We start from the raw sequence: 18,793 nt of genomic DNA on the forward strand, positions 1-18,793 counted from the left end.
TCTCAAGCAGTCAAGACAACCCTTGTGGATGATCCCTGCAGAAGGCTGGGGCCCACCTTGCCTTGGGAGGGTCTCTTACCGAGCAAGGGGGGGAGCCAGTTGACATTGGCTTCACAGTGTGAGTCTAAGAATGTGATGACATCCCCAGCTGCTGCAGAGGCCCCCAGCATCCGGGTCCTTATCAGCCCTTCCCGCTTCTTGGTTCGAAGAATTCTCACACTGGGGAAGAGGGCCATATAATCTTCAAGTGGCTTCTTCAAGTGTTCTGTGAGAGAGACAGAAGAAGACAGATGGACAGATGCGTTAGAACAGCTGCTTAGTAATCACTCTTGTGACTGCTCCCTTACGTGTGCACCATATTTTATAGTTTATTTTTTTATTAAAAAATTTTTTTTAACGTCTATTTATTTTTGACAGAGAGAGAGAGAGAGAGAGAGAGAGACAGAGCATAAGCGGGGGAGGGGCAGAGAGAGAGGGAGACACGGAATCGGAAGCAGGCTCCAGGCTCTGAGCTGTCAGCACAGAGCCTGATGTGGGGCTCGAACCCATAAGCTGTGAGATCATGACCTGAGCCGAAGTCGGACACTCAATCGACTGAGCCACCCAGCACCCCTGTACTTTATAGTTAGACACAGCTTTCCCATACAATGCCTCATGGGACCTTTCAGATATGGCCAACGAGGACAGGGACCACCACCTGCATGCTGTAAATGGGGACTCTGAAGCTCAAAGAAGTCCAGGGATAGTGCCAGACCTGGAACACACAGAGATCATCTGCGTGAGAGTGTGGGCAGTGGTGGTTTATGCTTGGCTGATACCTCTTCCCTCATTTTCTGGAATCAGCACTCTGATTTTTCTTGGTGAAACTGCCCCTCCCATTTTCCATCCATTATACTTTGGTGGGACTCACCCACCCCTGGATCCAAGGGGGAGGAGCAGGTAGGATGGGCCTGACCAATCAGGGCATTCCATTTCCTTGCCTACAGTGACTGGTTCAGGAATGGCCATGTGACCTGAGTTGATCCAAATAATGAATCCTGAGAAGTTTTTTTTTTTTTTTTTTTTTTCCAGAACTACTGAAAAACCAGGCCCTTTCTTCTCATTAGAGTTGCTAAGTTGGCTGGCCATAAATCTGGAGCTGCTCGTGACATCTTTGGCAAATGAGGTGATAAGAGTTGGGGGAGGGGCAGTTCTGCTGACATTGAAGTAAACATGTAAAAAGAATCAAGAGATGGAAATTATTCTGATGGCATTTTGATTCCCCAGATCCCTCTGTGCCTAAAGCAGATAGACTCCTAAATGTTCTTACTACACAGGAAACAAATTCCTCTTCTTGCTTATGCTAATGTGGGTTGGGTTTCTATCCTGTGCCTGGTAAAGTCATTCTGAACAAATCTCAAAAATTATCTCTTTTTACTAAAAAAGTCCCAGCCTTAACACTGGTGTCTCTTTAGTTTAATCGGGGTTAGAGCACTTTATGAAAAATCTAGTATGGCTACAAAAAAAGTCCTAACGTTTATATACCACACTTAATGATGAAATAGCGAATGCTTTTATCCGACGATCAGGATAAAGGCTGTATTCTCTCTCATCACTTCCATTCAGCATTGTACTAGAACTCCTAGCCAGTGCAACTGGCAAGATAAAGAAATAAAGGCATAAAGATTGGGAAGAAAAAGGTAACAGTATCTTTACCTGTAGATGACATGATTATTTACATAGAAAAATCCTAAGAAATCTACAAAGAAGCTAGCAAGATTTCAGGATACCGGTTTAAATGTTGATTTAAAAATTAGTTGTATTTCTAAGTACTGGCAGATAAAAAAAAAATTGGAAAATTCAATTTAAAATAGTAAGCATACAATTTGCAATTTAACAAAAGAAGTAAAATCTGTATACTTTGAAACTGCAAAAACACTGTTGAAAAATATTAAAGACTAAAATAAATGGAAAGACAGTCTGTGTTCATGGACTGGATGACTTAATATTGTTAAGATGGCAATACCTCCTATGTTGATCTACAGATTCAGTGAGATCAAAATCACAGCTGATCTTTGCAAAAATTGACAATTGACAAGCTGATCCTAAAATTTATGGAAGAGATCAACAGATCCAGGATAGCTAAAAATCTTTTGATTACTTACACATGAACATTTACAGCAATACTACTCACAACAGCCAAAGATTGGAAATAACTCAAGCTTCCACCACCTCATGAATGGATAAACAACTATGAAATATATTCATACAATGGAATATCACTCAACCATAAAAAGGAATGAAGTACTGATACATGGTACCATGCAGATGAACCTCAAAACATTACACCAAATAAAGGATGCCAGCCACAAAAGGTCACATGTTTTATCATTCTACTCATATGAAATTCCAGAATAGGTAAATTTATACAGCCAACAAACAAATTAGTGATTACCAGAGACTGGGGTAGAGAGAGACGGGGAGTGACAACTCAATGGGTATGGTGTTTCCTTTTGGAGTGATAAAACATTTTGGAACCAAGTGATGGTTGCACAACATTGTGAATGTACTAAATGCCAGTGAATTGTATACTTTAACATGGTTAATTTTTATGTTATGTGAATTTTACCCCAATTAAAAAAAAATGGGTAAAAGATCTGAATAGGCACTTCTCCAAAGGTGATATACAAATGGCCGATAAACACATAAAAGGATGTTCAACATCCTTAGTTACCAGGGAAATGCAAATCAACACCACAATGAGATACTACTTCACATCCACTAGGATGGCTATAATGCACAACTCAGATAATAAGTGTTGACAAGGATGTGGAGGATAAGAATCTCTATATCCTGTTGGTGGAAATGTAAAATGGTGCAGCCACTTTGGAAAACAGTCTGGCAGTTCCTCAGTTAAGCACAGTTACCATATTACCCAGTAATTCCATTCCTAGGTGTACACCCAAGAGAAATGAAAACACACATCCACCCCAAAATGTGCGTACTAGTGTTCATAGCAGCAATATTCAAAATATCCCCATATTGAAAACCATAAAAATATCCATCAACTGATGAATGAGTGAACAGAACGTAGTATATTCACACAATGGATTTTATTATTCCACAATAAAAAAGGAAAGAGCGATTAAGACAATATGGATGAACCTTAAAAAGAGTATTCTGTGTTAAAGAAGTCAGACACCTAAGACTAGATATTATATGGTTCTATTTATATGAAATTTCTAGAAAGACAAAATTACAGGGACAGAAAGGAAGTCAGCAGTAGTCTAGAGCTAGGTTGGGAGTGGGGACTGATTACAAACAGGCACAAGGGAACTTTCTGGAGTGATGGAAATATTCTAAAACTGTATTACAGTGATCATTTTAAAACTGTATAAACTGACCTAAGAACTGAACTGCAGATTTAAAATGGGTGATTTTTGTGTTATGCAAATTATACCTGAATAAGGTTGTTAAATGGAAAAAAAAAATGTATTTCTATATCCTGGCAAAGAACAATTGGAAAGTACAATAAAAATACCATTTATAATAGCTTCATATAGATAAAGACCCAAATAAATGGAGAGATAAATCATACATATAGACTTGAAGACTCCATATTGTTAAAGAGTCAATTCTCCTCAAATTCATCTATAGATTCAACATAATCCCAATGAAATCACAGCAGGTTTTGAAATTGACAACTTTCAAAGAACCTAAACTGTGAAAACAAAAACAATCTTAAAAAAGAATAAAGTTGGAGGACTCACTGATTTCAAAACTTATTACAAAGTCAGAATAATCAAAACAATGTAATACTGGCAAGGAATAAACATAACCAATAGAACAGAATAGAGGAGCCAGGGGTATACCTATATATATGTCATTGACTGACTGGTTTTTGACAAGGGCACCAAGGCAAATTCAATGAGAATATAAAAGAATTTTTAAAATGTGCAACAAAACAAATGAAAAGAAAGACAAACCAAGAAACAGATTTAACTATAAAGAACAAACAGATGGTTACCAGAGGGGAGGTGGTGAGGAGATGGGTGAAATAGGTGATGGGGATCAAGAGAACATTGGGGGCACCTGGGTGGCTTAGTTTGTTAAGCGTCCAACTCTTGATTTCAGCTTGGGTCACAATCTCATGGTTAGTGGGTTTGAGCCCCTGTTGGGCTTTATGCTGATAGTACAGAGGCTGCTTGGGATTCTCTCTCTCCCTCTCTCTCTCTGTCCTGCTCTGTCTCTCAAAATAAATAAATAAACATTAAAATAAAGAGCACACTTATGATAATGATCACTGAGTAATGTACAGAATTGCTGAATGGCTATGTTGTGCACCTAAAATTACCATGACACTGTATGTTAACTATACTGGAATGGAAATAAAAAACTTGAAAAAATAAAACAGCTAGCATAACTGGATAAACACATGAAAAAAGATGAACCTCAACCTCTACCTCCTACCATACACAACAAATAATTTTAGATGGATACCAGGTTTAAATATAAAGGCTAAAGTTATAAGGTTTCTTGAAGAAACATAGGAGAATATTGTTGTAAACTTGGGGTAGGAAAAGATCTCTTAAGACATAAAAAGCACTAACCCATAAAAGGGAAGACAGATAAACTGGACTTGATTAAGAACTTGCTCTTCAAACTTTGCTCATCACAACACATCAAAGACATCAGTAAGAAAATGACAAGGCAGGCAATAGTCTGGGAGAAAATATTCACAATACATGAATCTGACAAAGGACTTGTATCAAGAATATGTAATGGATTCCACCAAAGTCAATAATAAACAGATGACCAACTTAAAACTAGGCAAAAAGCTATGAAACATTTTTACAAAAATACATTTCACAAAAGAATTGATATACAAATAGCCAACAAGCATATGAAAAGATGTGACTCAAATTAAAAGCCTGAGATGCCATTTGCTATACATTCCCCAGGGAGAGGAGTTAAGATGGTGCAAGAGTAGGGGGGCTCTAAGTTTGTTTCATCCCTCAAATACAGCTAGATAAATATCAAATCATTCTAAACACCCAAGAAATCAATCTGAGGGCTGAGAGAACAAAACCACAAGTCTACAAGTAGAAAAACGACTACTTTGTGGAAGCTTCTTTTAACAAGCAGATCAAAGCACCTAGATCTAGGGTTTGTTTCTTCTTCTTCTTCTCTGGACAAAATGACAAGATGGAAGAATTCATCCCAAAAGAAAGAACAGGAAGTTGGAGCATGTGGGTGGCTCAGTCAGTTAAGCGACTGACTTCGGCTCAGGTCATGATCTCACAGCCCATGGGTTTGAGTCCCGCATCAGGCTCTGTGCTGACAGCTGGGAGCCTGGAGCCTACTTTGAATTCTGCGTCTCCCTCTCCTTCTCTGCCCCTCCCCCACTTGCATGCGCACGCGCTCTCTCTCTCTCTCTCTCTCCCTCTCTCTCTCTCAAATAAATAAACATTAAAAAAAAAAAAAGAACAGGAAGTAGAAGCAATAGCCAGGGATTTAATCAATACAGATATACAGATAGAAGTAAGACCTCTGAACTTGAATTTCAAACAACAATTATAAGGATACTATCTGGGCTTGAAAAATGCATAGAAGGCACTAGAGAATCCCTTAAAAGAACTTTTAGTTCTTTTAGATTAAAGAACTAAAAACTAGTCAGGCTGAAATTAAAAAAACTATAATCAAGATGTAAACCCAAATGGATGCCATAACAATGAAGATGAACAAAGCAGAGGAGAGAATCTGTGATAAGGAAGATAAAACTATGAAAAATAATGAAGTTGAAAAGAAGAGGGAAAGAAAGGTAATGAATCATGAAGGTAGACTTAGAGAACTCAGCAACTTCTTAGAGCAATAATATTTGTATCACAGGAGTCCCAGAAGATGAAGAAAGAGAAAAAGCGGCAGAAGGTTTATTTTAGCAAATTACAGCTGAAAACTTCCTATCTGGGGAAGGATACAGACATTTAAATCCAAGAAACACAAAGAAGTCCCATGAAATTCAACAAAAGCTGGCTATATGACCTAGACATATCATAGTCAAATTCATAAAATACACAGACAAGGAAAGAATCCTGAAAGCAGCAAGGGAAAAAAAAGTCCTTAACTTATAAGGGAAGACAGATCAGGTTTGCAGCAGACCTATCTACAGAAACTTGGCAGGCTAGAAGGGAATGGCAGGATATATTCAATGTGTTCAATGGGAGAAATATACAACCAAGAATACTTTATCCAGCAAGTCTGTCATTGAGAATAGAAGGAGAGATAAAATGTTTCCCAGCAAACAAAAACTAAAGGAGTTTGTGACACTAAGCCAGCCCTGCAAAAAATATTAGAAGGGACTCTTCGAGTGGGGGGAAAAAGACCAAAAGCAATAAAGACTAGAAAGGAACACAGAACATCACCAGAAATACCAATTTTATAGGTAACACAATAGCACTAAATTCGTACCTTTCCGTAATCACTCTGAATGTAAATGGTCTACATGTTCCAGTCAAAAGACACAGGGTATAAGAATGGATTAAAAAAACAAGACCCATCTATATGCTGCATAGGAGACTCATTTTAGACCTAAAGACACCTGATTGAAAGTGAGGGGATGGAAAACTGGAGTAGCCATGCTTATGTCAGACAAATTAGATTTTTTTTTTTTGAGTGAAAAGCCTTTAGTTTAATGATACTCTGCCTCTTTTTTTCTTTTTCAATATATGAAATTTATTGTCAAATTGGTTTCCATACAACACCCAGTGCTCATCCCAAAAGGTGCCCTCCTCAATACCCATCACCCACTCTCCCCTCCCTCCCACACCCCATCAACCCTCAGTTTGTTTTCAGTTTTTTAAGAGTCTCTTATGCTTTGGCTCTCTCCCACTCTAACCTCTTTTTTTTTTCCCTTCCCCTCCCCCATGGGTTTCTGTTAAGTTTCTCAGGATCCACATAAGAGTGAAAACATATGGTATCTGTCTTTCTCTGTATGGCTTATTTCACTTAGCATCACACTCTCCAGTTTCATCCATGTTGCTACAAAGGGCCATATTTCGTTCTTTCTCATTGCCACGTAGTACTCCATTATGTATATAAACCACAATTTCTTTATCCATTCATCAGTTGATGGACATTTAGGCTCTTTCCATAATTTGGCTATTGTTGAAAGTGATGCTATAAACATTGGGGTACAAGTGCCCCTATGCATCAGTACTCCTGTATCCCTTGGGTAAATTCCTAGCAGTGCTATTGCTGGGTCATAGGGTAGATCTACTTTTAATTTTCTGAGGAACCTCCACGCTGTTTTCCAGAGTGGCTGCACTAGTTTGCATTCCCACCAACAGTGCAAGAGGGTTCCCATTTCTCTACATCCTCGCCAGCATCTGTAATCTCCTGATTTGTTCATTTTGGCCACTCCGACTGGCGTGAGGTGATATCTGAGTGTGGTTTTGATTTGTATTTCCCTGATGAGGAGCGATGTTGAGCATCTTTTCATGTGCCTGTTGGCCATCCGGATGTCTTCTTTAGAGAAGTGTCTATTCGTTTTCTGCCCATTTCTTCACTGGGTTATTTGTTTTTCGGGTGTGGAGTTTGATGAGCTCTTTACAGATTTTGGATACTAGCCCTTTGTCCAATATGTCATTTGCAAATATCTTTTCCCATTCCGTTGGTTGCCTTTTAGTTTTGTTGGTTGTTTCCTTTGCTGTGCATAAGCTTTTTATCTTCATAAGGTCCCAGTAATTCATTTTTGCTTTTAATTCCCTTGCCTTTGGGGATGTGTCAAGTAAGAGATTGCTACAGCTGAGGTCGGAAAGGTCTTTTCCTGCTTTCTCCTCTAGGGTTTTGATGGTTTCCTGTCTCACATTCAGGTCCTTTATCCATTTTGAGTTTATTTTTGTGAATGGTGTGAGAAAGTGGTCTAGTTTCTACCTTCTGCATGTTGCTGTCCAGTTCTCCCAGCACCATTTGTTAAAGAGACTGTCTTTTTTCCATTGGATGTTCTTTCCTGCTTTGTCAAAGATGAGTTGGCCATACGTTTGTGGGTCTAGTTCTGGGGTTTCTATTCTATTCCATTGGTCTCTGTGTCTGTTTTTGTGCCAATACCATGCTGTCTTGATGATTACAGCTTTGTAGTAGAGGCTAAAGTCTGGGATTGTGATGCCTCCTGCTTTGGTCTTCTTCTTCAAAACTACTTTGGCTATTCGGGGCCTTTTGTGGTTCCATATGAATTTTAGGATTGCCTGTTCTAGTTTCGAGAAGAATGCTGGTGCAATTTTGATTGGGATTGCACTGAATGTGTAGACAGCTTTGGGTAGTATTGACATTTTGACAATATTTATTCTTCCAATCCATGAGCAGGGAATGTCTTTCCATTTCTTCATATCTTCTTCAATTACTTTCATAAGCTTTCTATAGTTTTCAGCATACAAATCTTTTACATCTTTGGTTAGATTTATTCCTAGGTATTTTATGCTTCTTGGTGCAATTGTGAATGGGATCAGTTTCTTTATTTGTCTTTCTGTTGCTTCATTATTCGTGTATCAGAATGCAACTGATTTCTGTACATTGATTTTGTATCCTGCAACTTTGCTGAATTCATGTATCAGTTCTAGCAGACTTTAGGTGGAGTCTATCGGATTTTCCATGTATAGTATCATGTCATCTGCAAAAAGCGAAAGCTTGACTTCATCTTTGCCAATTTTGATGCCTTTGATTTCCTTTTGTTGTCTGATTGATGATGCTAGAACTTCCAACACTATGTTAAACAACAGTGGTGTGAGTGGGCATCCCTGTTGTGTTCCTGATCTCAGGGAAAAAGCTCTCAGTTTTTCCCCATTGAGGATGATGTTAGCTGTGGGCTTTTCATAAATGGCTTTTATGATGTTTAAGTATGTTCCTTCTATCCCGACTTTCTCAAGGGTTTTTATTATGAAAGGTGCTGAATTTTGTCAAAGGCCTTTTCTGCATCGATTGACAGGATCATACGGTTCTTATCGTTTCTTTTATTAATGTGATGTATCACGTTGATTGATTTGCGAATGTTGAACCAGCCCTGCATCCCAGGAATGAATCCCACTTGATCAAGGTGAATAATTCTTTTTATATGCTGTTGAATTCGATTTGCTAGTATCTTATTGAGAATTTTGCATCCATATTCATCAGGGATATTGGCCTGTAGTTCTCTTTTTTTACTGGGTCTCTGTCTGGTTTAGGAATCAAAGTAATACTGGCTTCATAGAATGAGTCTGGAAGTTTTCCTTCCCTTTCTATTTCTTGGAATAGCTTGAGAAGGATAGGTATTATCTCTTCTTTAAACGTCTGGTAGAACTCCCCTGGGAAGCCATCTGGTCCTGGACTCTTATTTGTTGGGAGATTTTTGATAACCGATTCAATTTCTTCGCTGGTTATGGGTCTGTTCAAGCTTTCTATTTCCTCCTGATTGGGTTTTGGAAGAGTGTGGGTGTTTAGGAATTTGTCCATTTCTTCCAGGTTGTCCAATTTGTTGGCATATAATTTTTCATAGTATTCCCTGATAATTGTTTGTATCTCTGAGGGATTGGTTGTAATAATTCCATTTTCATTCATGATTTTATCTATTTGGGTCATCTCCCTTTTCTTTTTTGAGAAGCCTGGCTAGAGGTTTGTCAATTTTGTTTATTTTTTCAAAAAACCAACTCTTGGTTTCGTTGATCTGCTCTACAGTTTTTTTAGATTCTATATTGTTTTTTTTCTGCTCTGATCTTTATTATTTCTCTTCTTCTGCTGGGTTTAGGCTGCCTTTGCTGTTCTGCTTCTATTTCCTTTAGGTGTGCTGTTAGATTTTGTATTTGGGATTTTTTTTGTTTCTTGAGATAGGCCTGGATTGCAATGTATTTTCCTCTCAGGACTGCCTTCGCTGCGTCCCAAAGCGTTTGGATTGTTGTATTTTCATTTTTGTTTGTTTCCATATATTTTTAAATTTTTCTCTAATTGCCTGATTGACCCACTCATTCTTTAGTAGGGTGTTCTTTAACCTCCATGCTTTTGGAGGTTTTCCAGACTTTTTCCTGTGGTTGATTTCAAGCTTCATAGCATTGTGGTCTGAAAGTATGCATGGTATAATTTCAATTCTTGTATACTTATGAAGGGCTGTTTTGTGACCCAGTATATGATCTATCTTAGAGAATGTTCCATGTGCACTCAAGAAGAAAGTATATTCTGTTGCTTTGGGATGCAGAGTTCTAAATATATCTGTCAAGTTCATCTGATCCAATGTATCATTCAGGGCCCTTGTTTCTTTATTGACCGTGTGTCTACATGATCTATCCATTTCTGTAAGTGGAGTGTTAAAGTCCCTGCAATTACCACATTCTTATCAATAAGGTTGCTTATGTTTTTCAGTAATTGTTTTATATATTTGGGGGCTCCGGTATTTGGCGCATAGACATTTACAACTGTTAGCTCTTCCTGATGGATAGACCGTGTAATTATTATATAATGCCCTTCTTCATCTCTTGTTACAGCCTTTAATTAAAGTCTAGTTTGTCTGATATAAGTATGGCTACTCCAGCTTTCTTTTGGCTTCCAGTAGCATGATAAATAGTTCTCCATCCCCTCACTCTCAATCTAAAGGTGTCCTCAGGTCTAAAATGAGTCTTTTGTAGACAGCAAATAGATGGGTCTTGTTTTTTTATCCATTCTGATACCCTATGTCTTTTGGTTGGCTCATTTAATCCATTTACATTCAGTGTTATTATAGAAAGATACGGGTTTAGAGTCATTGTGATGTCTGTATGTTTTATGCTTGTAGCGATGTCTCTGGTACGTTGTCTCACAGGATCCCCCTTAGGATCTCTTGTAGGGCTGGTTTAGTGGTGACGAATTCCTTCAGTTTTTGTTTGTTTGGGAAGACCTTTATCTCTCCTTCTATTCTAAATGACAGACTTGCTGGATAAAGGATTCTCAGCTGCATATTTTTTCTGTTCATCACATTGAAGATCTCGTGCCAATCCTTTCTGGCCTGCCAGGTTTCAAAAGAGAGATCAGTCATGAGTCTTATAGGTCTCCCTTTATATGTTAGGGCACATTTATCCCTTGTTGCTTTCAGAATTTTCTCTTTATCCTTGTATTTTGCCAGTTTCACTATATGTCGTGCAGAAGATCGATTCAAGTTACATTTGAAGGGAGTTCTCTGTGCCTCTTGGATTTCAATGCCTTTTTCTTTCCCCAGTTCAGGGAAGTTCTCAGCTATTATTTCTTCAAGTACACCTTCAGCACCTTTCCCTCTCTTTTCCTCCTCTGGGATACCAATTATGCGTATATTATTTCTTTTTAGTGTATCACTTAGTTCTCTAATTTTCCCCTCATACTCCTGGATTTTTTAATCTCTCTTTTTCTCAGCTTCCTCTTTTTCCATAACTTTATCTTCTAGTTCACCTATTCTCTCCTCTGCCTCTTCAATCCCAGCCGTGGTCATTTCCATTTTATTTCGCATCTCGTTTAAAGCATTTTTCAGCTCCTCTTGACTGTTCCTTAGTCCCTTGATCTCTGTAGCAATAGATTCTCTGCTGTCCTCTATACTGTTTTCAAGCCCAGTGATTAATTTTATGACTATTATTCTCAATTCACTTTCTGTTATATTATTTAAATCCTTTTTGATCAGTTCATTAGCTGTTGTTATTTCCTGGAGATTCTTTTGAGGGGAATTCTTCCGTTTGGTCATTTTGGATAGTCCCTGGAGTGGTGCGGACCTGCAGGGCACTTTCCCTGTGCTGTGGTGTATTAACAGGAGTTGGTGGGTGGGGCCGCAGTCAGACCTGATGTCTGCCCCCAGCCCACCACTGGGGCCACAGTCAGACTGGTGTGTGCCTTCTCTTCCCCTCTCCTAGGGGCGGGATTCACTGTGGGGTGGCGTGGCCCATCTGGGCTACTTGCACATTGCCAGGCTTGTGGTGCTGGGGATCTGGCGTATTAGCTGGGGTGGGTAGGCAAGGTGCACGGGGGCAGGAGGGGCAGGCTTAGCTTGCTTCTCATTCGGGGATCCACTTCAGGAGGGGCCCTGTGGCACCGGGAGGGAGTCAGACCCCCTGGCAGATGGATCCGCAGAAGCACAGCGTTGGGTGTTTGCACGGAGCAAGCAAGTTCCCTGGCAGGAACTGGTTCCCTTTGGGATTTTGGCTGGGGGATGGGCGAGGGAGATGGCACTGGCAAGCACCTTTGTTCCCCGCCAAACTGAGCTCTCTCGTCTCGGGGCTCAGCAACTCTCCCTCCCGTTGTCCTCCAGCCTTCCCGCTTTCCGAGCAGAGCTGTTAACTTATGACCTCCCAGATGCTAAGTCCCGCTTGCTGTCGGAACACACTCCGTCCGGCCCCTCCGCTTTTGCAAGCCAGACTCGGGGGCTCTGCTTGGCCGGCGGGCCGCCCCTCCGCCCCAGCTCCTTCCTGCCAGTCCGTGCAGCGTGCACTGCCTCTCCGCCCTTCCTACCCTCTTCCGTGGGCCTCTCGTCTGCGCTTGGCTCCGGAGACTCCGTTCTGCTAGTCTTCTGGCGGCTTTCTGGGTTATTTAGGCAGGTGTGGGTGGAATCTAAGTGATCAGCAGGACGCGTGGTGAGCCCAGCGTCCTCCTATGCCGCCATCTTCTGCCCTCCCGATTGAGACAAATTAGATTTTAAAGCAAAAACTAACAAGAGATGACGAATGGCATTACATCATAATTAAGGGGTCTATTCATCAAGAAGATCTAACAATTGTAAATTCTTATGCCCCCAACTTGGAGACCCCAAGTATAAAAACCAATTAATAACAAACATAAAGAGACTCACTGAAAATACCATAATAGTAAGGGACTTTAACACCCCACTTACAGCAACAGACAGATGATCGAAGCAGAAAATCAACAAGGAAACAATGGCTTTGAATGACACACTGGATTAGCTGGACTTAACAGATGTATTAAAAGAACATTTCATGGTAAAGCAGCAGAATACACATTATTTTCGAGTGTACATGGAACATTCTTCAGAATAGATTACATACTGGGTCACAAATCAGCCCTCAACAAGTACAAAAAGATGGAGATTATTCCATGCATATTTTCCAAACACAATGCCATGAAACTTGAAGTCAGCCACAAGAAAAAATTTGGAAAGACCACAAATGGAGGATAAAGAAAATCCTACTAAAGAAGTAATGTTAACCATGAAATTAAAGAAGAAATAAAAAAGCACATGGAAAGACATGAAAATGAAAACATGACAGTCCAAAATCTTTGGGATGCAGCAAAGGCAGTCCTAAGAGGGAAGTATACTGCAATATAGGCCTACCTCAAGAAACAAGAAAGGTCTCAAATACACAGCTTAGCCTCACACCTAAACGAACTGGAAGAGGAACAGCAAATAAAGCCTAAAGCAAGCCTAAGAAGGTAAATAATAAAGATCAGAGCAGAAATAAATGATATAGAAACAAACAAACAAAAAACCAGTAGAACAGATCAACAAAACTAAGAGCTGGTTTCTTGAAAGAATTAATAAAATTGATAAACGCCTAGCTGACTTATAAAAAGAAATAAGAAAGGATCCAAGTAAATAAAATCACAAATGGAAGAGGAGAGATCACAACCAACACTACAGAAATACAAATAATCATAGGAGATTATTATGAAAAATTATATGCCAACAAACTGGGCAAACTGGAAGAAATGGACAATTTACTAGAAACATACAAACTACCAAAATTGAAACAGGAAGAAATAGAAAATTTGAATAGACCCATAACCAGCAAAGAAACTGAATCAGTAATCAAAAATCTGCCAACAAAAGTCCAGGGCAGATGGCCTCCCAGGGGAATTCTATCAGACATTTAAAGAAGAGTTAATCCTATTCTTCTCAAATTGTTCCAAACAACAGAAGTGGAAGGAAAAATCCCAAACTCTTTCTATGAGGCTAGCATTACCTTCATTCCAAAACCAAAGACCCCACTAAAAAGGAGAGTTACAGACCAATTTCCCTGATGAAAATGGATGCAAAACTCCCCAACAAAATAGTAGCAAATTGAATCCAACAGTACATTAAAAGAATTATTCACTATAACCAAGTGGGATTTATTCCTGGGCTGCAGGGATGGTTCAATATTCTCAAATCAATCGATGTGATATACCACATTAATAAAAGAAAGGATAAGAACCATACAATCCTCTAAATAGATACAGAAAAAGCATCTGACAAAATACAGCATCCATTCTTGATAAAAACCATCAATAAAGTATGGATAGATGGAACATACCTCAACATCATAAAAGCCACATATGAAAGGCCCAGTGCTAATATCATCCTCAATGGGGAAAAACTGAGACCTTTTCCTCTATGATCAGGAAAAAGACAGGGATGTCCACTCTTCACCATTACAGTTTAACATAGTACTGGAAGTCTTAACCTCAACAATCAGACAACAAAAAAGAAATAAAAGGCATCCAAATCAGCAAGGAAGAAGTCAAACTTTCACTATCTGCAGATGACATAATACTCTATGTAGAAAACCTGAGGGGCACCTGGGTGGCTCAGTTGGTTTGGCGTTTGACTTTGGCTCAGGTCATGTTCTCATGGTTCATGAGTTCATGCCCCGCATTGGGCTCTGTGCTGACAGCTCAGAGCCTGGAGCCTGCTTCGGATTCTGTGTCTCCCTCTCTCTCTGCCCCTCCCCCACTCACACTCTGTCTCTCTCTCAAAAATAAATAAAAACCAAAAATTAAAAAAAAGAAAAGAAAACCTGAAAGACTCCACCAAAAATTGCTGCAACTAATACATGAACTCAGCAAAGTTGCAGGATATAAAATCAATTTATAGAAATATGTTGCATTTCTGTACACTAATAACAAAGCAGCAGAAAAAGAAATCAAGGAATCAATCTCATTTCCAATCATACCCAAAACCATTAGCTACCTAGGAATAAACCTAACCAAAGAGGTAAAAGATCTGTACTCTGGGGGTACCTGGATGGCTCAGTCAGTTAAGTGTCTGACTTTTGATTTGGGCTCATGTCATGATCTCATGGTTCATGGGTTCAAGCCCTGTGCTGGGCTCCACACTGACAGTGCAGAGCCTGCTTGGGATTCTCTCCCTCTCCCTCTCTCTCTCTCTCTCTGGTCCTCCCTGACTTGCATGTACTCTCTCTCTTTCTCAAAATAAGTAAACTTAAAAAAAAAAAATTTTGTGCCCTGAAAACTATAGAACACTAGTGAAGGAAATTGAAGAGGACACAAGGAAATGGGAAAACATTCCATGCTCATGGATTAGAAGAGCATTATTAAAATGCCTACACTACCCAAAGCAATCTCCCCATTTAATGCCATCCGTATCAAAATACCACCAGCATTTTTCACGGAGCTAGAACAAACAATCCTAAAATTTTTATGGAACAACAAGAGACCCCAAATAGCCAAAGTAATCCTGAAAAATAAAAGCAAAGCTGGAGGCATCATGATTCCAGACTTCAAGCTATATTACAAAGCTACAGTCATCAAGACGGTATGGTAGTAGCACAAAAACAGACTCAGAGATCAATGGAACAGAATAGAAAACCCAGAAATGGGTCCACAACTATATGGTCAACTAATATTTGACAAAGCAGGAAAGAATATCCAATGAAAAAAAGACAGTCTTTTCAACAAATGGCGCTAGGAAAACTGGACAGCAACATGCACAAGAACGAAACTGGACCACTTTCTTACACCACACACAAAAATACACTCAAAATGGATGAAAGACCTAAATGTGAGGTAGGAAACCATCAAAATCCTAGAGGAGAACACAGGCAGCAACCTCCTTGACCTCAGCCATAGTAACTTCTTACCAGACATGTTGCCAGAGGCAAGGGAGACAAAAGCAAAAATGAATTTTTGGGATTTCAAAATGAAAAACTTCTGCACAGCGAAAAAAACCAATCAACAAAACTAAAAGGCAGCCCATGGAATGAAGGAAGAGATCTGCAAATGACACCTTGGATAAAGGGTTAGTATCCAAAACCTATAAAGAACTTACCGAACTCCACACCTGAAAAACAAATAACCCAGTGAAGAAATGGGCAGAAGACATGAATAGACACTTTTCTAAAGAAGACATCCAGATGGCCAACAGGCACATGAAGAGATGCTCAACGTCACTACTCACCAGGGAAATACAAATCAAAACCACACTGAGATACCACCTCACGCCAGTCAGGGTGGCCAAAATGAACAAATCAGGAGACTATAGATGCTGGCGAGGATGTGGAGAAACGGGAACCCTCTTGCACTGTTGGTGGGAATGCAAACTGGTGCAGCTGCTCTGGAAAACAGTGTGGAGGTTCCTCAAAAAATTAAAAATAGATCTACCCTGTGACCCAGCAATAGCACTGCTAGGAATCCACCCAAAGGATACAGGAGGGCTGATGCATAGGGCACATGTACCCCAATGTTTATAGCAGCACTTTCAACAATAGCCAAATTATGGAAAGAGCCTAAATGTCCATCAACTGACGAATGGTTAAAGAAGATGTGGTTTACATATACAATAGAATACTACTTGGCAATGAGAAAGAATGATATCTGGCCATTTGTAGCAATGTGGATGGAATTGGCGGGTATTAGGCTAAGTGAAATAAGGCAGAGAAAGACAGGTATCATATGTTTTTGCTCATATGTGGAACTTGAGAAACTTAACAGAAGACCATGGGGGAAGAGAAGGGAAAAAATAGTCACAAACAGAGAGGGAGGGAGGCAAATCATAAGAGACTCTTAAAGACTGAGAACAAACCAAGGGTAGATGGGGGGTGGGGGAGAGGGGAAAGTGGGTGATGGGCAGGGAGGAGGGCACTTGTCAGGATGAGCACTGGGTGCTGTATCGAAACGAGTTTGACAATAAATTACATTAAAAAAAATAATAATTACAACCCCACCCAAATAAAACAAACAAAACAAAGAAGGCATCCAAGTGGCTAACAGAGACATGAAAAAATGCTCAACATCACATATCATCAAGGAAATACAAATCAAAACCACAATGAAATACCACCTCACACCTGTCAGAATGACTAAAATCAACAACACAAGAAACAACAGGTTTTGGTGAGAATGTGGAGAAAGGGGAACCCTTTTGTGCTGTTGGTGGGAACTGGTGTGGCCACTCTGGAGAACAGTATGGTGGTTCCTCAAAAAGTTAAAAATAGAACTACCCTATGACCCAGCAATTGCACTGGTATGTACCTAAAGGATATAAAAATACAGATTTGACTTGGTACATGCATCCGAATATTTATAGCAGCATTATCAACAATACTCAAATTATGGAAAGAGCCCAAATGTCCACTGACTGATGAATGGATAAAGAAGATGTGGTATATTATATACAACGGAATATTACTCAGCCATCAATCTTGCCATTTGTAATGATGTGGACGGAGCTAGAGTTTGTTATGCTAAGTGAAATAAGTCAGTCAGAGAAAGACAAATACTATATGGTTTCACTTGTGTGGAATTTAAGAAACAAAACAGATAAACATGTGGGAGGGGAGAAAAAGAAAAAAGAGAGAGGGAAACAAACTGTAAGAGACTCTTAAAGACAGAAAACAAACTGAAGGTTGGTGAAGGCAGGGAGGTAGGGGATGGGTTAGATAGGTGATGGGCATTAAGGAGGGCACTTGTTATGATGAGCACTGAGTGTTGTATGATTCACTGAATTCTGCTCCTGAAACCAATATTGCACTGTATGTTATCTAGAATTTATTTATTTTTATTAAAGTTTTTAAACATTTATTCATTTTTGAGAGATAGAGACAGCGTGAGTGGGGGAGGGGCAGAGAGAGAGGGAGACACAGAATCCGAAGCAAACTCCAGGCTCCGACCTGTCAGCACAGAGCCTGATGCGGGGCTCAAACCCACAGACCACGAGATGGTGACCCAAGCTGAAGTTGGACGCTTAACTGACTGAGCCACCCAGGCGCCCCTATGTTTATTTTTAAAATTACTTATTTATTTTTATTTGAGAAAGAGAGAGAGAAAACACGTGTGTGCAAGTGGGAGAGGGGCAGAGGAAGCAAGCTGCACGTTCAGCATGGAGCTCGATGTGGGGCTTGACTTTAGGGCTGTGGCATGACCTAAGCTGAAATCAAGAGTCAGACACTTAACTGGCTGAGGCACCAGGTGCCCCAACTAATTAGAATTTAAATAAAAATTTAAAAAGAAAAAAAAATGCTAACCACCAACAAAACAGAACAAAATTAAAAACTACATTCCCCAGAATGGCAAAAAGTAAAGACAGGAACAATATCAGGTACTGGGGAAGAGGTGGGCAATTTTAACTCATTCCTTGCTGGAAGGAATACAAAGTGTACAACCACTTTAAAAAGCTGCTTCTTACAAAGGTAAAGAGGCAGCTGTCCTATGTCCAGCAATTCCACTTGTAGGTATTTAGAGAAACAGAAACATAAACCTGGAAAAACAATGAAATGTTTCACAGTGGTTTTATTCATAATAGTACCAACTAGAAACAACCTAAATGTCAGCAACAGGTGAAGGGATAAATGAATCATACAATAGATTCCCTACTCAGCAACAAAAGGAGCAAATTTTAGTGTACCCAACCACATGGATGATTCAAAATTACTATGTTGAACCAAAGAAACGAGACACAAAAAATAACTCAGTGTATGATCATTTGCAGTTCATCAACAGCCAAAATAATACTATCTGTCTCAGCTGGGAAAATTGAACTGAAAATCAGGAGAACAGGGCTCTCATGTCTGGCACAGTGGGCCCATCCTTGATTTCTTCTGGGCCTTGGTGCTGTCCCTGAATCACGGTT

General features: G+C 39.7%; 1 protein-coding gene across 4 annotated transcripts in view; it reads right to left on the reverse strand.

Moving 5' to 3' along the window:
* Positions 1–18,793, reverse strand: part of GALNT10 (polypeptide N-acetylgalactosaminyltransferase 10) — a 227,281-nt gene that overhangs the window by 47,118 nt on the left and 161,370 nt on the right. For all 4 annotated transcript variants that reach the window (XM_027077575.2, XM_053199843.1, XM_053199850.1 and 1 more), the window contains one exon: positions 80–265. In XM_027077575.2, coding sequence (XP_026933376.1) covers positions 80–265 — 186 coding nt within the window. The remainder of the gene's footprint in view (positions 1–79; positions 266–18,793) is intronic.

This window comes from Acinonyx jubatus, chromosome A1 (assembly GCF_027475565.1).
Source record: "Acinonyx jubatus isolate Ajub_Pintada_27869175 chromosome A1, VMU_Ajub_asm_v1.0, whole genome shotgun sequence".
Taxonomy (NCBI): Eukaryota; Metazoa; Chordata; class Mammalia; order Carnivora; family Felidae; genus Acinonyx; species Acinonyx jubatus.